Source organism: Stylophora pistillata, chromosome 7, assembly GCF_964205215.1.
Source record: "Stylophora pistillata chromosome 7, jaStyPist1.2, whole genome shotgun sequence".
In the NCBI taxonomy this organism is placed as follows: Eukaryota; Metazoa; Cnidaria; class Anthozoa; order Scleractinia; family Pocilloporidae; genus Stylophora; species Stylophora pistillata.
This window is the reverse complement of record NC_142525.1, coordinates 18,082,035-18,100,352: the sequence shown is the minus strand read 5'-3', so window position 1 is coordinate 18,100,352 and position 18,318 is coordinate 18,082,035. Positions and strand designations below refer to the sequence as shown.

The 18,318-nt window shown below is 37.2% G+C and overlaps 1 protein-coding gene across 1 annotated transcript in view; it reads left to right on the top strand.

Annotated features, from left to right (window-relative positions):
- Nucleotides 1-588: 588 nt before the first annotated feature.
- Nucleotides 589-18,318, top strand: part of LOC111334831 (immunoglobulin superfamily member 10) — a 58,766-nt gene continuing 41,036 nt past the window's right edge. Inside the window, exon 1 of the mRNA XM_022940648.2 lies at nucleotides 589-986. Coding sequence (XP_022796383.1) covers nucleotides 923-986 — 64 coding nt within the window. The 5' untranslated portion in view covers nucleotides 589-922. The remainder of the gene's footprint in view (nucleotides 987-18,318) is intronic.

Genomic DNA, 18,318 nt, shown 5'->3' with positions numbered 1-18,318 from the left:
GTCGCATTTAACTCTGTTCGCTGTCAATCTTCCCAGGCGCACTACTTTAGGCCCACTTAAAACGTCGAATTTCACATGTGCCGAACTTACAGCATTTGATTCAAACGTCGAATTTAATTCAGTCGAATTTAACTCAGTTCGCTGTCGATATTCCCAGGCGCACTACTTATTTGCTAGACGAAGATGTCTATTGAGCGTTTGCTTAATTGCTTCACTGGTGCTCTTGTTCTGCTGTTTGTTTTTCCTTTTTTATCTTGGCTTTTGGTCATGATACTTTCACGTTCCATCATTTCGTTGAAACGCGACCCACAATATGCCACAGAGTTTCCTACTTTCAACCGAGGAGTGCCCTATTCGTTTCAAAAACCGAACACCTCATACAAAGTAATTACCGCACGTCAAACAATTGTATTTGAAAGCAAGAACAACAAATTCCTTCGTCTCTCACTATTTTTTTGTGCTGTTTTGGCATTTTCGCGCATTGCATTCATAGAATTCCTGGCGAGTTGTGGGTAATAAATGAATTACAATAATTTCCTGTAATTCATGCATTAAGTTCGGTATATGTGAGATGCGACGTTTGAATCAAAAGTCGAACCTAAGTCGAATCTTCGACTGTTTCAGTCGCAGATACGGCAAAAGTCGCATTTAATTTACAACAGTCGAATTTAATTGATTCAAACGTCGCACTTCACATGCATTTAACTCTCGCATTAAGTTCGGCACAAGTGAAATTCGAAGGTTGAACCGGGCCTTACCGACGAAAAAAAATGAAAACAACTGGACGCTAGCATCGGGTGAGCTCGGTTCGAAATCGGAAATCGATCCCAGATGACCTCCTTCTGACGGGTTTCGGAATATACGCTTGCCGCTCCATCGAGTCGTGTGATAGTCACAATTTTCTGACATCTGTGCGACAATCATGGCTACACGGGCAGAGGTTGTCTGGTTTGGTTTGCTGCTCTCAACGGCTAGTAAATCAGCAGGTAAGTGTTACTCTAAATAAGCATGCGAAATATAATATCCTTCTTACATGGACACCCAATGTTTTTAATAAGCATGCTCGACCACAGTATGTGTTGAGTAACAGGCAAGGGGTCCTGTTGTTTGCATGCAGCAGATGGTGAATCCACAGTGTGGTTTGTTCACTTGCCGCACTTGAAGACTGGAGGAGTTCCCTTCTTACAAACCCACTCTCCAGGCCATCATAATACGTTTGCATCCGAAGAACTACTTCGCCTTACTGAGTTACTACATAAACAACTCCCCTTCCGAAAAACCTCTCATTGTCAGTAACATTTTCGTCGAAAACTTAAACAGATCCTGTGCCACGCATTCACCGTGACCCAAAAAGTTATCCTTTATTTAACGTAACGATAGAAAACGACCCGATGTTAGCAATGTCAAGAAAAGGATATATATTAGTTCTTTCGTTATGACCGTCGATATATGTTGAGTTGTATATGTAGAGAATTGTACATAGCGCGCTTAGGTGTGGAATTTCGCTTCGCTCACTCGTGAGCTATCGAATTGAACGTGAACAAATGTATTACTTCGTTTATTATACGAGGGACTCCTTCGTGACGCTACCAAAGCCTATACATAGCATATTGCCACACGCCGAAGGTTTCATGTTTAGAATAAATTATTGATGAACAGCGCAGAGGTTTACTATGTTTACACGTGGGTAGAGCTTGAGCTCAAATAAACCAAGCCTAAATTTGGTGGACTATGCATTTATCTCTTGGATGTCAGTGATATAAACCGTTGTCTATGGTGACTTGTTTGAAAGGTGGGAATAAGGCTGGGAGCAACTATGTATTATTTTGATTATTATACAAGGGACTCCTTTGAGATGCTTCCAAAGTGTATTGCAAGATGCTGAAGGTTTCATGTTTGAAATATGAAACAATGTGGAGGGTTACTAAGCTGGTAGAGCTTGAGCTCACATGAACTGACCCTAAATTTGGTGGACTAGTTGTTCATCCAAAGGAGGTCAATGATGTGAACTGATGTCTGTAGTGACTAGGTCATAACGTGGGAATGTCGCTGCATGGCACGGCTATTGCCAGAGCCACTGAGTACATAACTATCAGTTTTTGTAGCTTACTGCCTAAAGAGGTGTAAGCCACTATGCTGTCCTTTTGAGTGGGTGAGTGAGTGAGTGAGTGAGTGGGTGTAACAAAAGAATCTGAGCCCACAACAAACTCTGCTGAGTTTTATCCGATATCCCTTGATCTTGACTCCTTGTTTGTTTGGGAACCTTGTTGGTTCAACGTTTTGTTGAGGATAGCTTTGAATGGCCTTGAGTGTTACTTGGAATTAGCACATGAACAGATGTGAAATCTTCGATTTGCCACATGCTCTCAAAGCTCCCAAGTGGTTAGACACTGTCAACTGTGAAAGGTGAGTTCTTCTTGTAGCTTTCTGTCTCTTATTTCATAAAGACTTAAAGCCATTTAGGTTTCAGAATCAAGTGCAACTATCTTGGAATTTATGGAAAAGTTGTTAGCAAAGAATTCAGTTCCCCCACAACGAACTCTGCCGATTTTGATCCAGTATTCCCCGATTTTAACTCCACAACGAACTCTGCTGATTTTGATCTGATACTCCCCGATTTTAACTCCTTTTTTGGTTTTGGAACCTCACTGGTTGTTCAATGGTTTGTTGAGGATAGCTTTGAATCGCCTTGAATGTAACTTGGAATCAGCATGCGAACAGATGAGAAATCTTTGATTTACCCTGTGCTCTCAAAGCTCCTAAGTGGTTTGAGACACTGTCAACTGTGAAAGGTGAGTTCTTCTCATAGTTTACTGTCTCTTATTTCATAAAGACTTAAACCATTTAGGTTTCAGAATCAAGCACAGCTGTCTTGGCATTTATGGAAAAGTTGTTAGCAAAGAATTCTGTTCCCTACAATGAACTGTACTGATTTTGATCCAATATTCCCTAATTTTGACTCCTTTTTTGTTTTGGAATCTCACTGTTGTTTAATATTTTGTTGAGGATAGCTTTGAATGGTCTTGAATGTTACCTGGAGTTAGCACGCGATCAGATGAGAAATCTTCTATTTGCCATGTGCTCTCGAAGTTCCCAAGTGGTTTGAGACACTGTTGACTGTGGAAGGTGAGTTCTTGTAGCTTACTGCCTCTTATTTCATTATGACTTTAAGCCATTTAGGTTTCAGAATCAAGCATAGCTGTCTTTGCATATATGGAGAAGTTGTTAGCAAAGAATTCAGTTCCCAATTTTCCAGAAATTGTATGACTCCCTTGAATGACAAGCAAGCATTTAGTGCAGCTGAAAATCTTTGTGTGGTGATCTCAAAACCTCGTCAAGAGTCATTCCTCCTTCGGGTGGCAAAAAATCTCGTTTAACTAAGCCAACATTCACTTCGGGGAGCAACTAATCTCTTTCAAGCCAACATTTTCTTCGGGGAGCATATAATCTCCTCCAAGAGAGCCAAAATTCCCCTTGGGGAATGAATAGTAAACTCTTGTGGGACACATAAAAACCCAACAATGGGTCAAAATTCAACCACCTTAGAGAGCAATGCTTGTACAAATGCATTTAAGACAGCTTTGCAGGGTTCTGAGTGCAACGACATCATTTACATTAATTTTCAAACATATTTAAATCAAGTCAACTCTTGTGAGCCCAGGATACCTCAATGTGTGAAAAATCATAGGCATTCTCGATTATGTTCACAAATAGTAACTTGAAGGATAAGAAATCGAGAGCTATCCAGAGTACTATTGAAAAAACTTATGCAGTCACTGAAATGTAAGAAAACACTTTAAAAAACAGTCCCTGTTTCATCTGTTTTACATGGTATTGCTGCAAATTATAAACTCTGGAAAACAACATTGATTCTGCAAGAAGATAGTGTCTATACCTACCGTATTTATTCGCCTATAAGCCGAGCGATTTTTCCAATAAATTAAACTGAGAACAGGTAAATTCTCGCCAAGGAAGGGGGTTCGGCTTATAGCCGAGTATTTTCGCCAAAAAATATTTACGGGTGCTTAACAAGATTCGAAATTCAATGTTTATTCGACTGTAAGCCGAGCGATTATCAACAAACACAAATTTCCGAGATCACGAAAGGTAGGTACATGTAAATCATTGTTGGTTCTGCTCGACGGAAGTTCGAATCGCATAGGAGTTTCATCCATATATTTAAACAGCCTGGAGAGCGAATGGCCATACCGCTGCCGAAGTGCGATCACGAACGGATGGAACTGGATGATCTTTTCTTCCAGATCTTGTGGGAGTCGCTGGGCCAGGGTTGTCCTAGTGCAAAGGCTGATGGAATGGCGCTTTTTCCATCTCTGGTAGCAACCCAGTGAGGCTCTGAAGTCTGGATCACTGCTCAACTCCTTCGCTTTTAGCCGTAGAATTAATCCGTTTACAGCAATTTCTGTAAAAGATAACAGAGATCAATTGTTTGACTTGTTTTGACGACATGAAAAACTGGCCAATCAGAAGCGGTCATTCCCACGGTTTGTTTAAACATTGCAACACGATCTGACAGATATCAGTTGATCGAAGCTTTTCATTGTTTTAAAGAAGCGAAAGACTTACCTTGACTGCCCTGCTCTGAAAACCAGTCCAGTAGTGTTTGATCCAATTCAGGATACTTTGGCGAAAAGCAGCCCATTGTCTTTCGCTTTGCTGACATTTTAAGCTCACCATAAAACAGGTTCGCTTGATCTTTTCGCCAGCGACGCACCATCGATTCACTGATTCCGTAATCTCTAGCGATGTGGGAGTTGTTCTCGACGGCCTCTGCTTCAGCAACGACTTTTAGTTTGAACGCTAAGTTGTATGAAGAACGACGAACTTTCGGCATGATGATCGATTACGATAACTTTGAAAGAGAGCGATTGTTTGAGACAGGATTCTGAACTCAGGTGAATGTTTTGTTATGTCAAGCATGGTTCTATTTATTTACACATTAAATTCAACTTATCTGTGATTTGTTGTTACTTTCAATTAAACGACCAATAACAACTGAGTAAATAACCTACTTTTTGGTTACATGTTTCCCGAGAGGGAAGCTCCTTTTGTTTTCGGTTTAGGTTAATTCATCTCAGTTAACGACACGCGTGGAGTACTTTGCAATTATTAGGTCTCGGCTTATAGCCGAATGTTTTGTGTTTATTTTTTATTTCAATGCAACAGCTGCTGACATGAAGAAGTTTAGGGTCTCGGCTTATAGGCGAATAAGTACGGTACTATTTTAAGTCAACAAAAACATCAAAAATAATATGTAATTCATCTAAATGAAATATTTTACTCTCTGGTGAAGTTGAATTGAATCCTGGCCATGCAACAGCAGAAAATACATCAACTGTAAAAGAGATATCCTCCAGTGCCCCATTTTTTTTACTGGAATGCAGAATGATTAGATATAGATTAACACCCTTAGATGTTGGTGGCGGAGGTGATTGTTTTTTTTAAGTGGGTATTGCATCAGTTATGTAGTAGTTCAAGTCATCATTAGGAACTCGGAGCTACAAGGAGTTAGGTATTTGACTGAAAATCTAGAATGATTTGTAGAAAGTAAAACAGAGACATCATGGTTGCAATGTTTATCTAGTATGTCTATGCAAGGAACATGGGCTGATAATATTGTCATATAAGCTGTGCCTGATGCGATGAATTTAAAGGTTTATATCATAGAGTCAGAATAGAATTTCAGAGAGGTGACAATAGTTGAACCAGCAAATACAGTAGAAAATCCCCAGTTAATATACATAGGACACATAGGTCAAGTGCACTGTCTCCTCATGTTCAGCGTTGTGTAGTCAAAATTCAAATCAAGTTGACAAGGACCATTTTAGTGCATCAGTATTAAATGATCCAGTGGAAGATGACAGTACCCAATCACTAGAAACAGAAGGTGATAGAAATGTGACTAACTCCTGCAGTGGTAGTTTATCCACAAATGAAAACAAAAGTCACAAAAACCTGAGAATTAAACAATAATAGAAAAAGACAACAGAAAAGGGCCTGCATACATGACAAATATATCGCTGGAAAAAAAGGAAAAACATAAAGAGTACTGGAGAAATTATAGGACAACAAATGCGTCTCCAGAGAAAAAAGGAAAGTGCAATGAGAACCAGATGAATTATAGGATAACAAATGCATCTCCAGAGAAAAAAAGCAAAGCGCAATGAGAACCAGAGAAATTATAGGACAACAAATGCATCTCCAGAGAAAGAAAGCAAAGTGCAATGAGAACCAGAGAAATTATAGGAAAACAAATGCATCTCCAGAGAAAAAAAGCAAAGCGCAATGAGACCCAGATAAATTATAGGACAACAAAAATTAATGCATCTCCAGAGAAAAAAAGCAAAGCACAATGAGAACCAGAGAAATTATAGGAAAACAAATGCATCTCCAGAGAAAAAAAGCAAAGCGCAATGAGAACCAGATAAATTATAGGACAACAAATGCATCTCCAGAAAAAAAAAGCAAAGCACAATGAGAACCAGAGAAATTATGGGAAAACAAATGCATCTCCAGAGGAAAAAAGCAAAGCGCAATGAGAACCAGATAAATTATAGGACAACAAATGCATCTCCAGAGAAAAAAAGCAAAGCACAATGAGAACCAGAGAAATTATGGGAAAACAAATGCATCTCCAGAGAAAAAAAGCAAAGCGCAATGAGAACCAGATAAATTATAGGACAACAAATGCATCTCCAGAGAAAAAATGCAAAGCACAATGAGAACCAGAGAAATTATAGGACAACAAATGCATCTCCAGAGAAAAAAAGCAAAGCGCAATGAGAACCAGATAAATTATAGGACAACCAATGCATCTCCAGAGAAAAAAAGCAAAGCACAATGAGAACCATAGAAATTATAGGAAAACAAATGCATCTCCAGAGAAAAAAAGCAAAGCGCAATGAGACCCAGATAAATTATAGGACAACAAATGCATCTCCAGAGAAAAAAAGCAAAGCACAATGAGAACCAGAGAAATTATAGGACAACAAATGCATCTCCAGAGAAAAAAAGCGAAGCGCGATGAGAACCAGATAAATTATAGGACAACAAATGCATCTCCAGAGAAAAAAAGCAAAGCGCAGTGAGAACCAGAGAAATTGTAGGAAAACAAATGCATCTCCAGAGAAAAAAAGCAAAGCGCAATGAGAACCAGATAAATTATAGGACAACAAATGCATCTCCAGAGAAAGAAGCAAATGGCAATGAGGACCAGAGAAATTATTGGACAATAAATGCATCTCCAGAGAAAAAATCAAAAGGCAATGAGGACCAGAGAAATTACAGAGCATCTAGTTTATCTATGGAATGTACAACATTTCATCAAATTGTAAATCAAGGTCCACTGTATGTTTGTACCTGTTGTGGACCAGCTGTGGCATAAACTTATAGTGTAACAAATACTGATCAAATTAGACAGTCACTTCCTGACATTATCAAGTATCTCAATAATAGGAAAAGTGTTGATAGCAAAGAATGGGTTTGCAGAACATGTCACAGTCATTTAATTAAAAACAAAGTCCCACCATGTGCTGTAGCAAATGGTATGGTGTTTCCAGAGAAACCTGAACTCTTTGACCTGAATGAATTGGATCATAGACTACTAGCACCAAGAATTGCATTTCAAAAACTGATGCAAGTTCCAAGAGGAAGACAACGTAAAGTTACACGGCAATATTGTTAATGTTGCTGTCGATGTGACTCAAGCATGTTACCACATTTACAAAGCCAGACTGGTACAATCAAAGTCAATCTAAAATGGAAGTTGCTATATAAAAGTACATCATTTTTATTAAATGTTCAACCTCATTAAGTGGTTCAAGCAGCAAAGTGGCTAATGGATAATAGTAACCTTTATAGAGATGAAGGTATCGTATTTGATGATGCCTGGGTCAGTAAGTACAATATTGAAATTGACTAAGATGAAAATTATGACAGTGAGATTAGCAATCTACAGTTGGAATCAGGCGATGAAAACAATGACAATAATGATTTGAAGGAGTCGACAAAGCTGATTGGAGCGAAGATAAAGAAGTAATACCTTCAGATGTGACTGAAACTATGTCAACAGCAGCTGGCTTTTTAGAAGAAAGTGAACAACATATTCTTAATAATGCTCTTGCAGAAGGCAACAGACCACTGAGTGTATTTAGGGATAAATATTTTAAAGAGCTGGCATATCTGGAATATTTCTTGGTCAAGCACAACCCAAAAGTAACCCACAAAAAGTCAAAGTTTGTAATGGTGATATTTGTAAATCAGAATTACTGTGGGTAAGCCATTGATTTTGTGTTTAACATGCACCATTGCGGGTAATAGGGAGGTGTGGGTTGTGACAATTTTAAAATCCCTAGGTAGTTGAATTGAAAAATTCTCAGCTACCTGCATTTCCACCTCTTAAATGAATTTTATTGTATTAAGAGTGCCATGAAGTGGCACGAAAATATGATGCCAACTCGAGTTTATTTCACTCAATTGTGCGATGAACAAATTTTTATTGCCACACATATAAACAAAACCCTGATGGTGACAAAAGTAATCCAATGATATCTGGCACATCAGTAACAAATTTCCAGTTAACACTAGCTTGAGCTAAAGAGAATTTTCCTGTTTTAAGGGATTTGTTAGGCCCAGTAGAATCAGAGATATCAAATTTTTTTGAGAATTGCCGACAGTAGTTTGAAAGCCTGCACGCATCAATAGAATATTGAAAATAATAGGTGTGAAACTCATTTCATGCGGAAAAGGTATTTTAACAACAAATAAACAATGAATACAGTTCATTATGCTCCTACATGCTATAAAAAGGTAACTGTCTGAATAAGAATTATAAACCTCAATCATTTGTGATGAGTGTATCCATGAGTCACCAGTTGAGTTAAAATGCACACTGTGAAACATTGCACTGAATGATCACTTGCACAAAATGTGGCCACAAATTCTTATTCTGTCAAGTGTGAAACGTCATGAATACAAGAGCCTTTGTGTACAAATTTTAAGTGTAAACACAGTGACAGAAAGATCAGTGTAGGGCAATCAAAACAACAGGGAGCACTAAACAGATTAATTCAACTTGATTAGGGATATAACTTCCTAAACTCATTACATGGATCACCTCCAAATTTTGGAAAGTGAAGAAAGACCTCTTTGCAATGATAAGACAATTAGGTCTTGCAACCCTTTTTTTGTAGTTTTTGATCTGCAGAAATGCATTGGCTACGCCTACCTAGGATATCTGATCAACTTGTTGATCATAAACAGTATACTGATGAAGAACTTGAGAACTTTAACTGGGAAGACATGTGTCACTTAATACAAAGGGACCCAGTAGCATGTGCGAAGCGCTTTAACTATCAAGTGAATAAATTTGTAACAAACTTTGTGTTGAGTTCCGCTGAACCTTAAGGGAAAAATAATATTAATATCAGACTGGTTTTATTGTGTAGAATATCAACAGAGGGGATCACCTCATATACACAAGTTAATATGGCCTCAAGGAGCTCCACAGTTTCAAATTGTAAATGATGTAGAATTGACAGCTTATATTGATAAGATCATAACTTGTCACAGCCCAGATGATCCTGAAGTATAGAATTTAATAGATAGATAAGTACATAGACATTCACATGTCATGAGAATATCAACAGTCAATGCAGGTTTAACTATCCACAGCCACCAATGAAATACACAATGATGCTCTATCCTCTAGATAAAGATACACATGATGATGAAATAAAAATGCATAAAGGTAATTGGGAGACTATTAAAAACTATCTAGATAATTTGAAAGAAGGTGAAGACATTTCCTTTGATCAGTTACTCTTCAACATAAGTGTGACAGAAGAAAAATATTTACTTGCCATAAGTTCATCTCTTAACAGTCCTACTTTGTTTTTAAAAAGAAATCCAAATGAATTATGAATAAAAAATTACAATCTGCTTGTCTTAGTGCATGGAGGGCCAACATGAATATCCAGTATGTACTAGATGTATATGCATGTGCTGTGTATGTATTCAATTACATATCGAAGGGTCAGAAAGAAATGAGTGAACTTTTGAGAGAAGCTTGTGCTGAAGCAAGAAAAGGCAATAATAGCATTAGACAGCAATTCAGAGATATTGGTAGTAAATTTGTTAATGATGTGGAGATAGGTGCACAAGAAGCTGAGTATATTATCTACAATTGCCTATGAGTAAAGCTTCTTGACAAATAATAGTTATAATTACACCGTGCACAAAATAGGTTTGCCATTTCACCTCTTTTTTTTTTTATTACGCTTGAATAGCATAATAAGAAAGGTCAGGATCATTTGAGGGAAGTTCAGCAACAATATCAGCCGTAATAACTTAGTAACGTAATGGATGAACCCTTTTTTGCAAGGCGGCGAATATATCAGCTGTAATGATGTAATAACGTAATGGATGAACCCTTTTCCGCAAGACAGCAAATATATCAGCCGCAATAACATAATGGATGAACCCTTTTCCACAAGACAGCAAATATATCAGCCGTAATAACGTAATGGCCAAACCTCTTTTTGCAAGAAAGCGAAGCTATTAGCCATAATAATGTAATACTGAACCCTTTTTTTTAAGACAGTGAAAATATCAGCGGTAATAACTTAGTGACGTAATGGATGAACCCTTTTTCGTAAGACAGCGAACATATCAGCCATAATACCGTAATAACGTAATGGCCGAACCTTTTTTGGCAAGAAAGCGAAGGTATCAGCGGTAATAACGTAATAACGTAATGGCCGAATCTTTTTTCGCAAGAAAGCGAAGGTATTAGCCGTAATAACGTAATGGCCGAACCCTTTTCCCCAAGACAGCGAAGATATCAGCCGTAATAAAGTAATAACGTTAAGAAAACTCTCCTGACTTGTCCAAGCTCCAGACAATAAAATTTTTTTAAATATAAACTAGTGAGCAGCACGTATGCGAACAGTGGTTACAAGACTTATTTTATTCTCCTCCGTGTTTCGTCTTACTTTTGTAACCGAAAGCGCAAACAATGATTTTATCTGTTACGCAAAAAAGGAGTTCTGACACCGGAACAAAATTCCTTTGCTCCCAAAAAAATTGTAACTGATTGTGTTTAGTGGATTATCTGCCCATCGAGGGGACTTAAGTACTCGCGTATATACCTGATGTTTCAATACAGAGGGTACAAAAGTAGCAAAGCATTTAAGGATTGCTTGATGTTTCTCATTCGACATGTATGATTGTTTGGTTTACTTGGAATTATTCGATTGGTGAAATTTATTGAAAATACCGGCATGCTGGCCATTTAGTATTTTGAAAAACTTGCTATATAGCCACAGCGTTAAATCGGATGCTTTTTAACGGAAATATTGTTGAGTATGTGTGTATTATTACTTGCATTGTGCAATACGTCCCAGTAGTTGTATTTTGTTTGTTATTGCGTTGTTATGACAATTATTTTCTCTGTTCGTGGAAATCTTTCATTAAAAAAGCCTTCTCCCCTGATGTAGATTTTTTGTTATTACATTGTTACGGCCAGGTACTTTCCAACGTATTACGTTGTTATGATAATTTTCTCTGCTCCACCTTTAATTAACCAAATCTTTCCCCCTAGCGTAGATTTTTCCTTATTGCGTTATTGCAGGAATTTTCTACTAGCTGAAAGTTTTTGTTATTATATTATTACAGGAAACTTCTTTGGACATGGAAATTTTTCGTTATTATGTTATTATGGACAAATTTTCCTCCCCTCGCGTAGATTTTTGGTTGTTACATTATTATGGGTACTTTTATACTCGCCAAAAGTTTTCATTATTATATGCGTACAGGCAACTTCTTTAGTAGTGGAAATATTTCGTATTACGTTTGTCTGGGCAAATTTTTGAACCCATCGCGTAGATTATATAGGTTACTAGGTTATTACGGGTACTTTTGTACCCGCCGAAAGTTTTCATCACTACATTATTATAGGCAACTACTTCAGTTCTGGAAAATTTTCATATTACATTAATACGGGCAAATTTTCCACCCCTCGTGTAGATTTTTGGTTATTACGCTATTACGGGTACTTTTATACTTGCCGAAAGTTTTAGTTATTCCATTATTACAGGCAACTTCTTTGGTCATGGAAATTTTTCGTTATTACATTATGGGTACTTTTTGCCGGTAAAAAACGAAGAAAGGATGAAACAAGGACGTTGAGGGAAAGGAGAAAATAAGGAAGTCATCAAACAAAAGAAGAAAGTAAAAAACTATTACGCTGTTACGAAGTAATAAGGAAAAAAGAAGGAAAAACAAAACCTATAATGCGCACCATATGTTAATAATTACATCACCCTCTGATGAGAGGGTAGAGCTTTTGAAACCAATGATTGAGATTGAAAACATGGATGACAACTGCAAAGAAATCTACACCAGTGGATTGTTAAAGCTGTATTGTAAGCACTCAATAAAACTAGAAAATATGACACTGGCAGACTGGATAGTATGTTATGACTGTAGTTAAAAAAAGGCTTGCGGTAATTTGTGAAACGAAACGAAACAAGGTTCGCTGACAATTTCTTTAAACGCTCTGCTCCCGAAAATTGTCGTGCTAGATAAAGCAAAGACATGCTTACAGATGCGACAAGAAATTATTCCCTCTCTTCGAAAACTGTTCTCGCTAGATGCCTTGTTTTGCAAAATACCAATAATGGCTGGCTTATGGTATTTTGCGAAACGAAACTAAACAAGGTTCGCAGACAATTTCTTTAGGTGCTCTGCTCCTGAAAATTGTCTTGCTAGATAAAGCAAAGACAGGCTTACAGACACGACAAGAAATTATTTCTTCTCTTCGAAAACTGCTCTCACTAGATGCCTTGTTCTGCAAAATACCAATAACGGCCAATTGGTAGGTGACAAAGCAAGGTTTGCTGACCAGTTTTTTAGGTGCTCTGCTTCTGAAAATTATCTTGCCACAGAAAGCAAATACAGCTTTAGAAATGACACGAAAAATTTGCCCTATCTTTGAAATATTTGTTACGCAGCCATTTGCAATGCATACTATTTCCTGCCATTTTGCAGTATTACGAACACCATCAAGAACAAAACAGTATCCTTTAATTGCATCATGTTGGTTGGTCACGTGTTATTATGTCGTGACACTTAAGGCACTATTATATTGGTTAACATATTGAAGCACCAAGAAAATCCTCGACACTAACACACTAATCGCAAGGTAGATAGTGAACACCATAAAATTTAAACAATTGTACCTGCTAATTTTGTAGGTTTTAATAACAATATATAAATACCTACGTACTAGTAGACATTCTGCAGCAGTGTCAAAAGGCAGATTTTTTGTCGTCATCTTTGATACGAATTATTTCCCTAACAAGATCTGTATCAAGATAATTTTCGGAGGCAGAGCACCTGTAAATATAGTCTATTAGTCAGCCTATCTTGTTTCCTCGATTACCAATCGGCTGCTATTGGTATTTTGCAAAACAAGGCATCTAGTGAGAACATTACTCGAAGACAGGGAATAATTTCTTGTCATGTCTGTAAGCCAGTATTTGCGTTATCTAACAAGATAATTTTTGGGAGCAGAGTGCCTAAAGAAATTGTCTGCAAACCTTGTTTCGTCGATTACCAATCGGCTGTTATTGGTATTTTGCGAAACAAGGCAACTAGCGAGAACAGTTTTTGAAGAGAGGGAATCATTTCTTGTTGCGTCTGTAAGCCTGTCTTTGCTTTTATCTAGCAAAACAATTTTCAGGAGCAGAAAGCCTAAAGAAATTGTCTGCAAATCTTGTTGTGTTTCGTTTCGCAAAATACCATAAGCTGGCTGTTATTGTTATTTTGCGAAACAAGGCATCTAGTGAGAACAGCTTTTGTAGAGAGGGAATAATTTCTTGTCGCATCTGTAAGCCTGTCTTTGCTTTATCTAGCATGACAATTTTCGGGAGCAGAGCACCTAAAGAAATTGTTTGGGAACCTTGTTTCGTTTCGTTTCATTTCGCAAAATAACATAAGCTAGCCGTTATGGGTATTTTGTGAAACAAGGCATCTAGCGAGAGCAGTTTTCGTAGAGGGAATAATTTCTTGTCGCGTCTGTAAGCCTGTCTTTGCTTTATCTAGCAAGACAATTTTTGGGAGCAGAGTGCCTAAAGAAATTGTCTGCGAACATTGTTTTGTTTTGTTTCGTTTCGCAAATTACCGTAAGCTGTTAAAAAAAACAAAACAAACAAATTAAGTGGACATAGATGCATGGTCTACCAGTAGAGAGTTTTATCGATGATAATCAAAATGATGATGATGAGCATTGCAAAGTAACTTCAAGCAAAATTGAAAAAAGAACTAAAGTGAGAATAACAAGGAGAGTATGGTTCAGCAAGGAAGCTGAACCAGAAAAACAACCATGAACTTGTAATGCTGTTTACACCATGGAGAAATGAGGAAACTGACTTACTAGGAATGTGTTCTTATCATAAATGATACATGCTGCTATATAATGCAATCAATGAACAGTTGAAACAATATACTGTATGTAATGAAGATTTCAATGAAACAAAACAGGAGATGAGTAGAATTAAAAATGTATATGATACTATTGCACCATGTACACAAAATCTTGAACAACAAGATGTACAGAAGGTAATCAGGACTTGCATCCTGACTCTGATGAAAGTTATAATTTATCAGATGATTTAGTTATACCATCAGCTGATAGGAACACTGAACCATTGCTGATGAATGAATTACAAGGTGATGAATACATACATGCATACCTAGTATTACATACAAGTCATACATACATTATACTTTATTTAACCTTGAATTTAGAGTAGCTAAAGATAAGCTAGTATTTTCGAATTACAAGTATAATTCTAAATACTACTAAAATGCAAAATTGTAAAATTGTACATATATACATATGACTTGTGCAGTCATTAATAAAGAACAAAAGGAATTCTTTTATCATGTCTTGCATTTAATTGAAATAATCAAATGAACTATTCTGCTGTTTCCTTAGTGGAGGTGCAGTTGTAGGTAAATCACATGTTACCAAGGCCTTATATCAAACTTTGCAGAATTGAAAGTATTGATGTTAGCACCCACTGGAAAAGCAGCATATAATGTTAAAGGAAATACTATTCACAGTGCTTCAGCCATACCAGCATGTCAGTCATTAAAGATCTACAAACTTCTAAACTTAAGTAGACTTAAGACAGTAAGATGCAAACTTCAGGGTGTCAAGCTTTTATTCATTGATAAAATATCCATGGTTGGTAACACTGTGTTCAATGCACAGATCAACAGTAGACTAAAAGATATCAAAGGTAGCTCACAGACCTTTGGTGGTGTTAGTATTGTTGCTATTTGGGATTTATTTCAACCACAGCCTGTAATGGGTGGTTATATATTCAAACATGTGGAAAAAGATGAATATGGTATCCTCCCGTAATATCTGGTAAGAGCTTTTTAAAATGTTTGAACTGAAGCAAATAATGAGGCAGAGAGAGTAAACAAGTTGCTCAAAATGTTAAACAGGTTAAGAGGAGGCAACCATACAAACAGAGAAATTATGCAGTTGAAAGGAAGACTATTTTGCCAAGTAGTGCTAACTATCCCAGAGATGCAACACACCTGTTTGTTCAGAATAGCAAAGTGATTGACTTTAATAACAAGGCTCATAATGCACTCTCAGGTAAAAAGTACTCTATTAAGGCACAAGATAGTGTCATTGGTGCTCAGTCACAGGAGCTCAGAGACAAAGTATTGAAACAAATACCTACTGACCCCCAAAAAACTAAACAATTACATTCTGTCCTAAAGTTAGCAGTTGGAGAAAGAACTGATATATCTCTTAATACTAGAATAGCCAGGTAGATGATGTTATGACAAATGGTGCTACTAATGTTATCAAATCAATACAAATACACTAGTCAGGCAAACCATCTGGTTTAATGTGGGTGCAGTGTCACCTTGCTGAAGTTGGTGAGAAAACCAGACATGATAATAGACAGTTGTATGATGAGGGTATAGAACCAACATGGACACCAATGAAACCTGTAAGCACACAGTTTGCAGTAGGCAGAAATAGATCAGAACAAGTGCTTAGAAAACAGTTTCAAGGAAGACCTGCTGCTGCTAAAATGATTCATAGATCACAAGGTGAAACTGATGCTTGAATTGTAGTAAATTTTGACACTAGAAGGGGTAAAAGTGAAGAACAGTTCCCAAAAGATACTGTCGGCTGTCTGTCGGCTGACAGTCAACCAACTGTCAGCTGACTGTTGGCCGACGGTCAGCTTACTGTTGGTCAACTGTCAGTCAACTGTTGGTTGACCGTCGGCCAACAGTTGGCCGACAGTTTTCATTTCGTTGCAGACTAAAGTGTCGGCAGACAGGTGGCCAACAGTCGGCTGTCTGTTGGTAACCTGTCAGCAATGTGTCAGTAAGTTGTGCTGAAATGATTGCTTCATTGCTTCAACAGCTACATCGAAACGGGAAAAATTAATTACAAAGAGATTGTTAGTATGGCTATTGCCTACCTTGCTTGCATTGGCTAGTGAAACATGCCCACATTGGTTGGATTTTGTTTGTCAGCCATATTGAAAATTTTTTCCTAGTTCCCAATCCCCTAGATAAAATTTTGATGTCCTGCCTGCAAAACTCTGTTAATAATCTTTTTTCTTTTATTTTTTTATTTCAAAGTTTGATCTGAAAAACCCCGTTACTAAAGTTTTGTTTGTTTAGGAGTTTACTCTGTTGATTCATACACTTTATCTCCGCAATTGCGACCTAGTTCAAGTGTAAATAAACAGCTCCTCTTAGAGCTACCAAATCCACTAAAAGTCAATGACTAATGTGTAGATGTCTTTTATAAATAAAATGAAGTGTAATAAAACTGCAAAAAAGGTATACTTAAATATTTTAATTGTCACAATACGCCAAAAAGAGCGATAATCGCTACCTGTCACAAGAAAAGAAAGATTAATCGGACATACATGAAATACCGTCAACTATGGTTTTGCGATAGGGCGATTGAAAAACTTCTTTTTTGCTTTCGAGCAAACAAGCCTATTTTGGTGTAAAAATACAAGTTAGGAAGTCAGTAAATTCAAAAATTGATATGTATGGTCTGGCTGTCAGTAATGTGTTGGTATCATGTCAGCCGACAGGTTACCGACAGCCGAACACGGGAGCTATTGTTCACCCTTTACCCTTTACTCTCTTGGTTCCACTAATACCTAACTGAAAGGCATCAGAGAGTGATTATAAATGGAACTTCAAGTAAATGGACTGCTGTTGGATCTGTTGTCCCTCAAGGGTCTTTATTAGGACCTATTCTATTTTTATTGTATGTTAATGACATGCCTACTGTAGTTAAGAGTGCGTTTCTGGCTATGTTTGCTGATGATTCTAAATGTTATAAGATCGTAAATAATATAAATGATTGTAACAATTTGCAAGAGGACTTGCACTCGCTCTATGATTGGTCATTAGCAAATGAATTATATTTTCAGCCTAAAAAGTGCAGTAATCTACGTATAACTAGAAAACGCCTAAGCCCCCATTGTAGCTATAATTGAAATGGTATAGATTTGGAGGTTGTCTCAACTGAAAAAGATTTGGGGATTATAATTGCAAAGGACACCTCCTGGAAAGAACACTTACTTATGATAGTTGCTAAAGCAAATAGGCTTCTAGGTTTTCTTAAACGAAATTGCGCAGGGTTGGTTGGTGAGGGTCCACTTTTGCAACTTTACTGCTCCTTAGTGCGTTCCCATTTTTGTTATTGTTCTCAGCTATGGGCACCTCAGTCTAGTATTAGTAGTTTACTCTTAGTAGAAAGGGTACAGAGAAGAGCTACACATTTTATTGTTAGAAATAGTACCTTATCCTATAAGGATTGTCTTGTTAGGCTTAAACTTTTACCACTTAACTATTGGTTGGAGTATTTAGATCTCGTATTTTTCTTTAAATGTCTTCATGGACATATAGATCTAACCCGACTGATTGATAATTATTTTTCACCTGTTACCAGTCAGACTCGCCTAGGATGCTCAGCTTTTACCTTTAAACTAAATATGAGCAAAACATCTACTTTTAGAGACTTTTATTTAATTAGAATTATCCCCTTGTGGAACAATATTCCAGTTGATGCTAGGCGGTCAGAGTCCCTTGGCTCTTTTAAGTGCAATCTTAAGGAGTTTTACTTAACAGGCTCTTAAATGTCTTTGATGGTGAAAATTATTGTACTTTTGAAATAATGTCCCAAATGTCGTCGGATAATTACCCACTCGGTTTGTAGCTGTTAGTGTCTAGTTA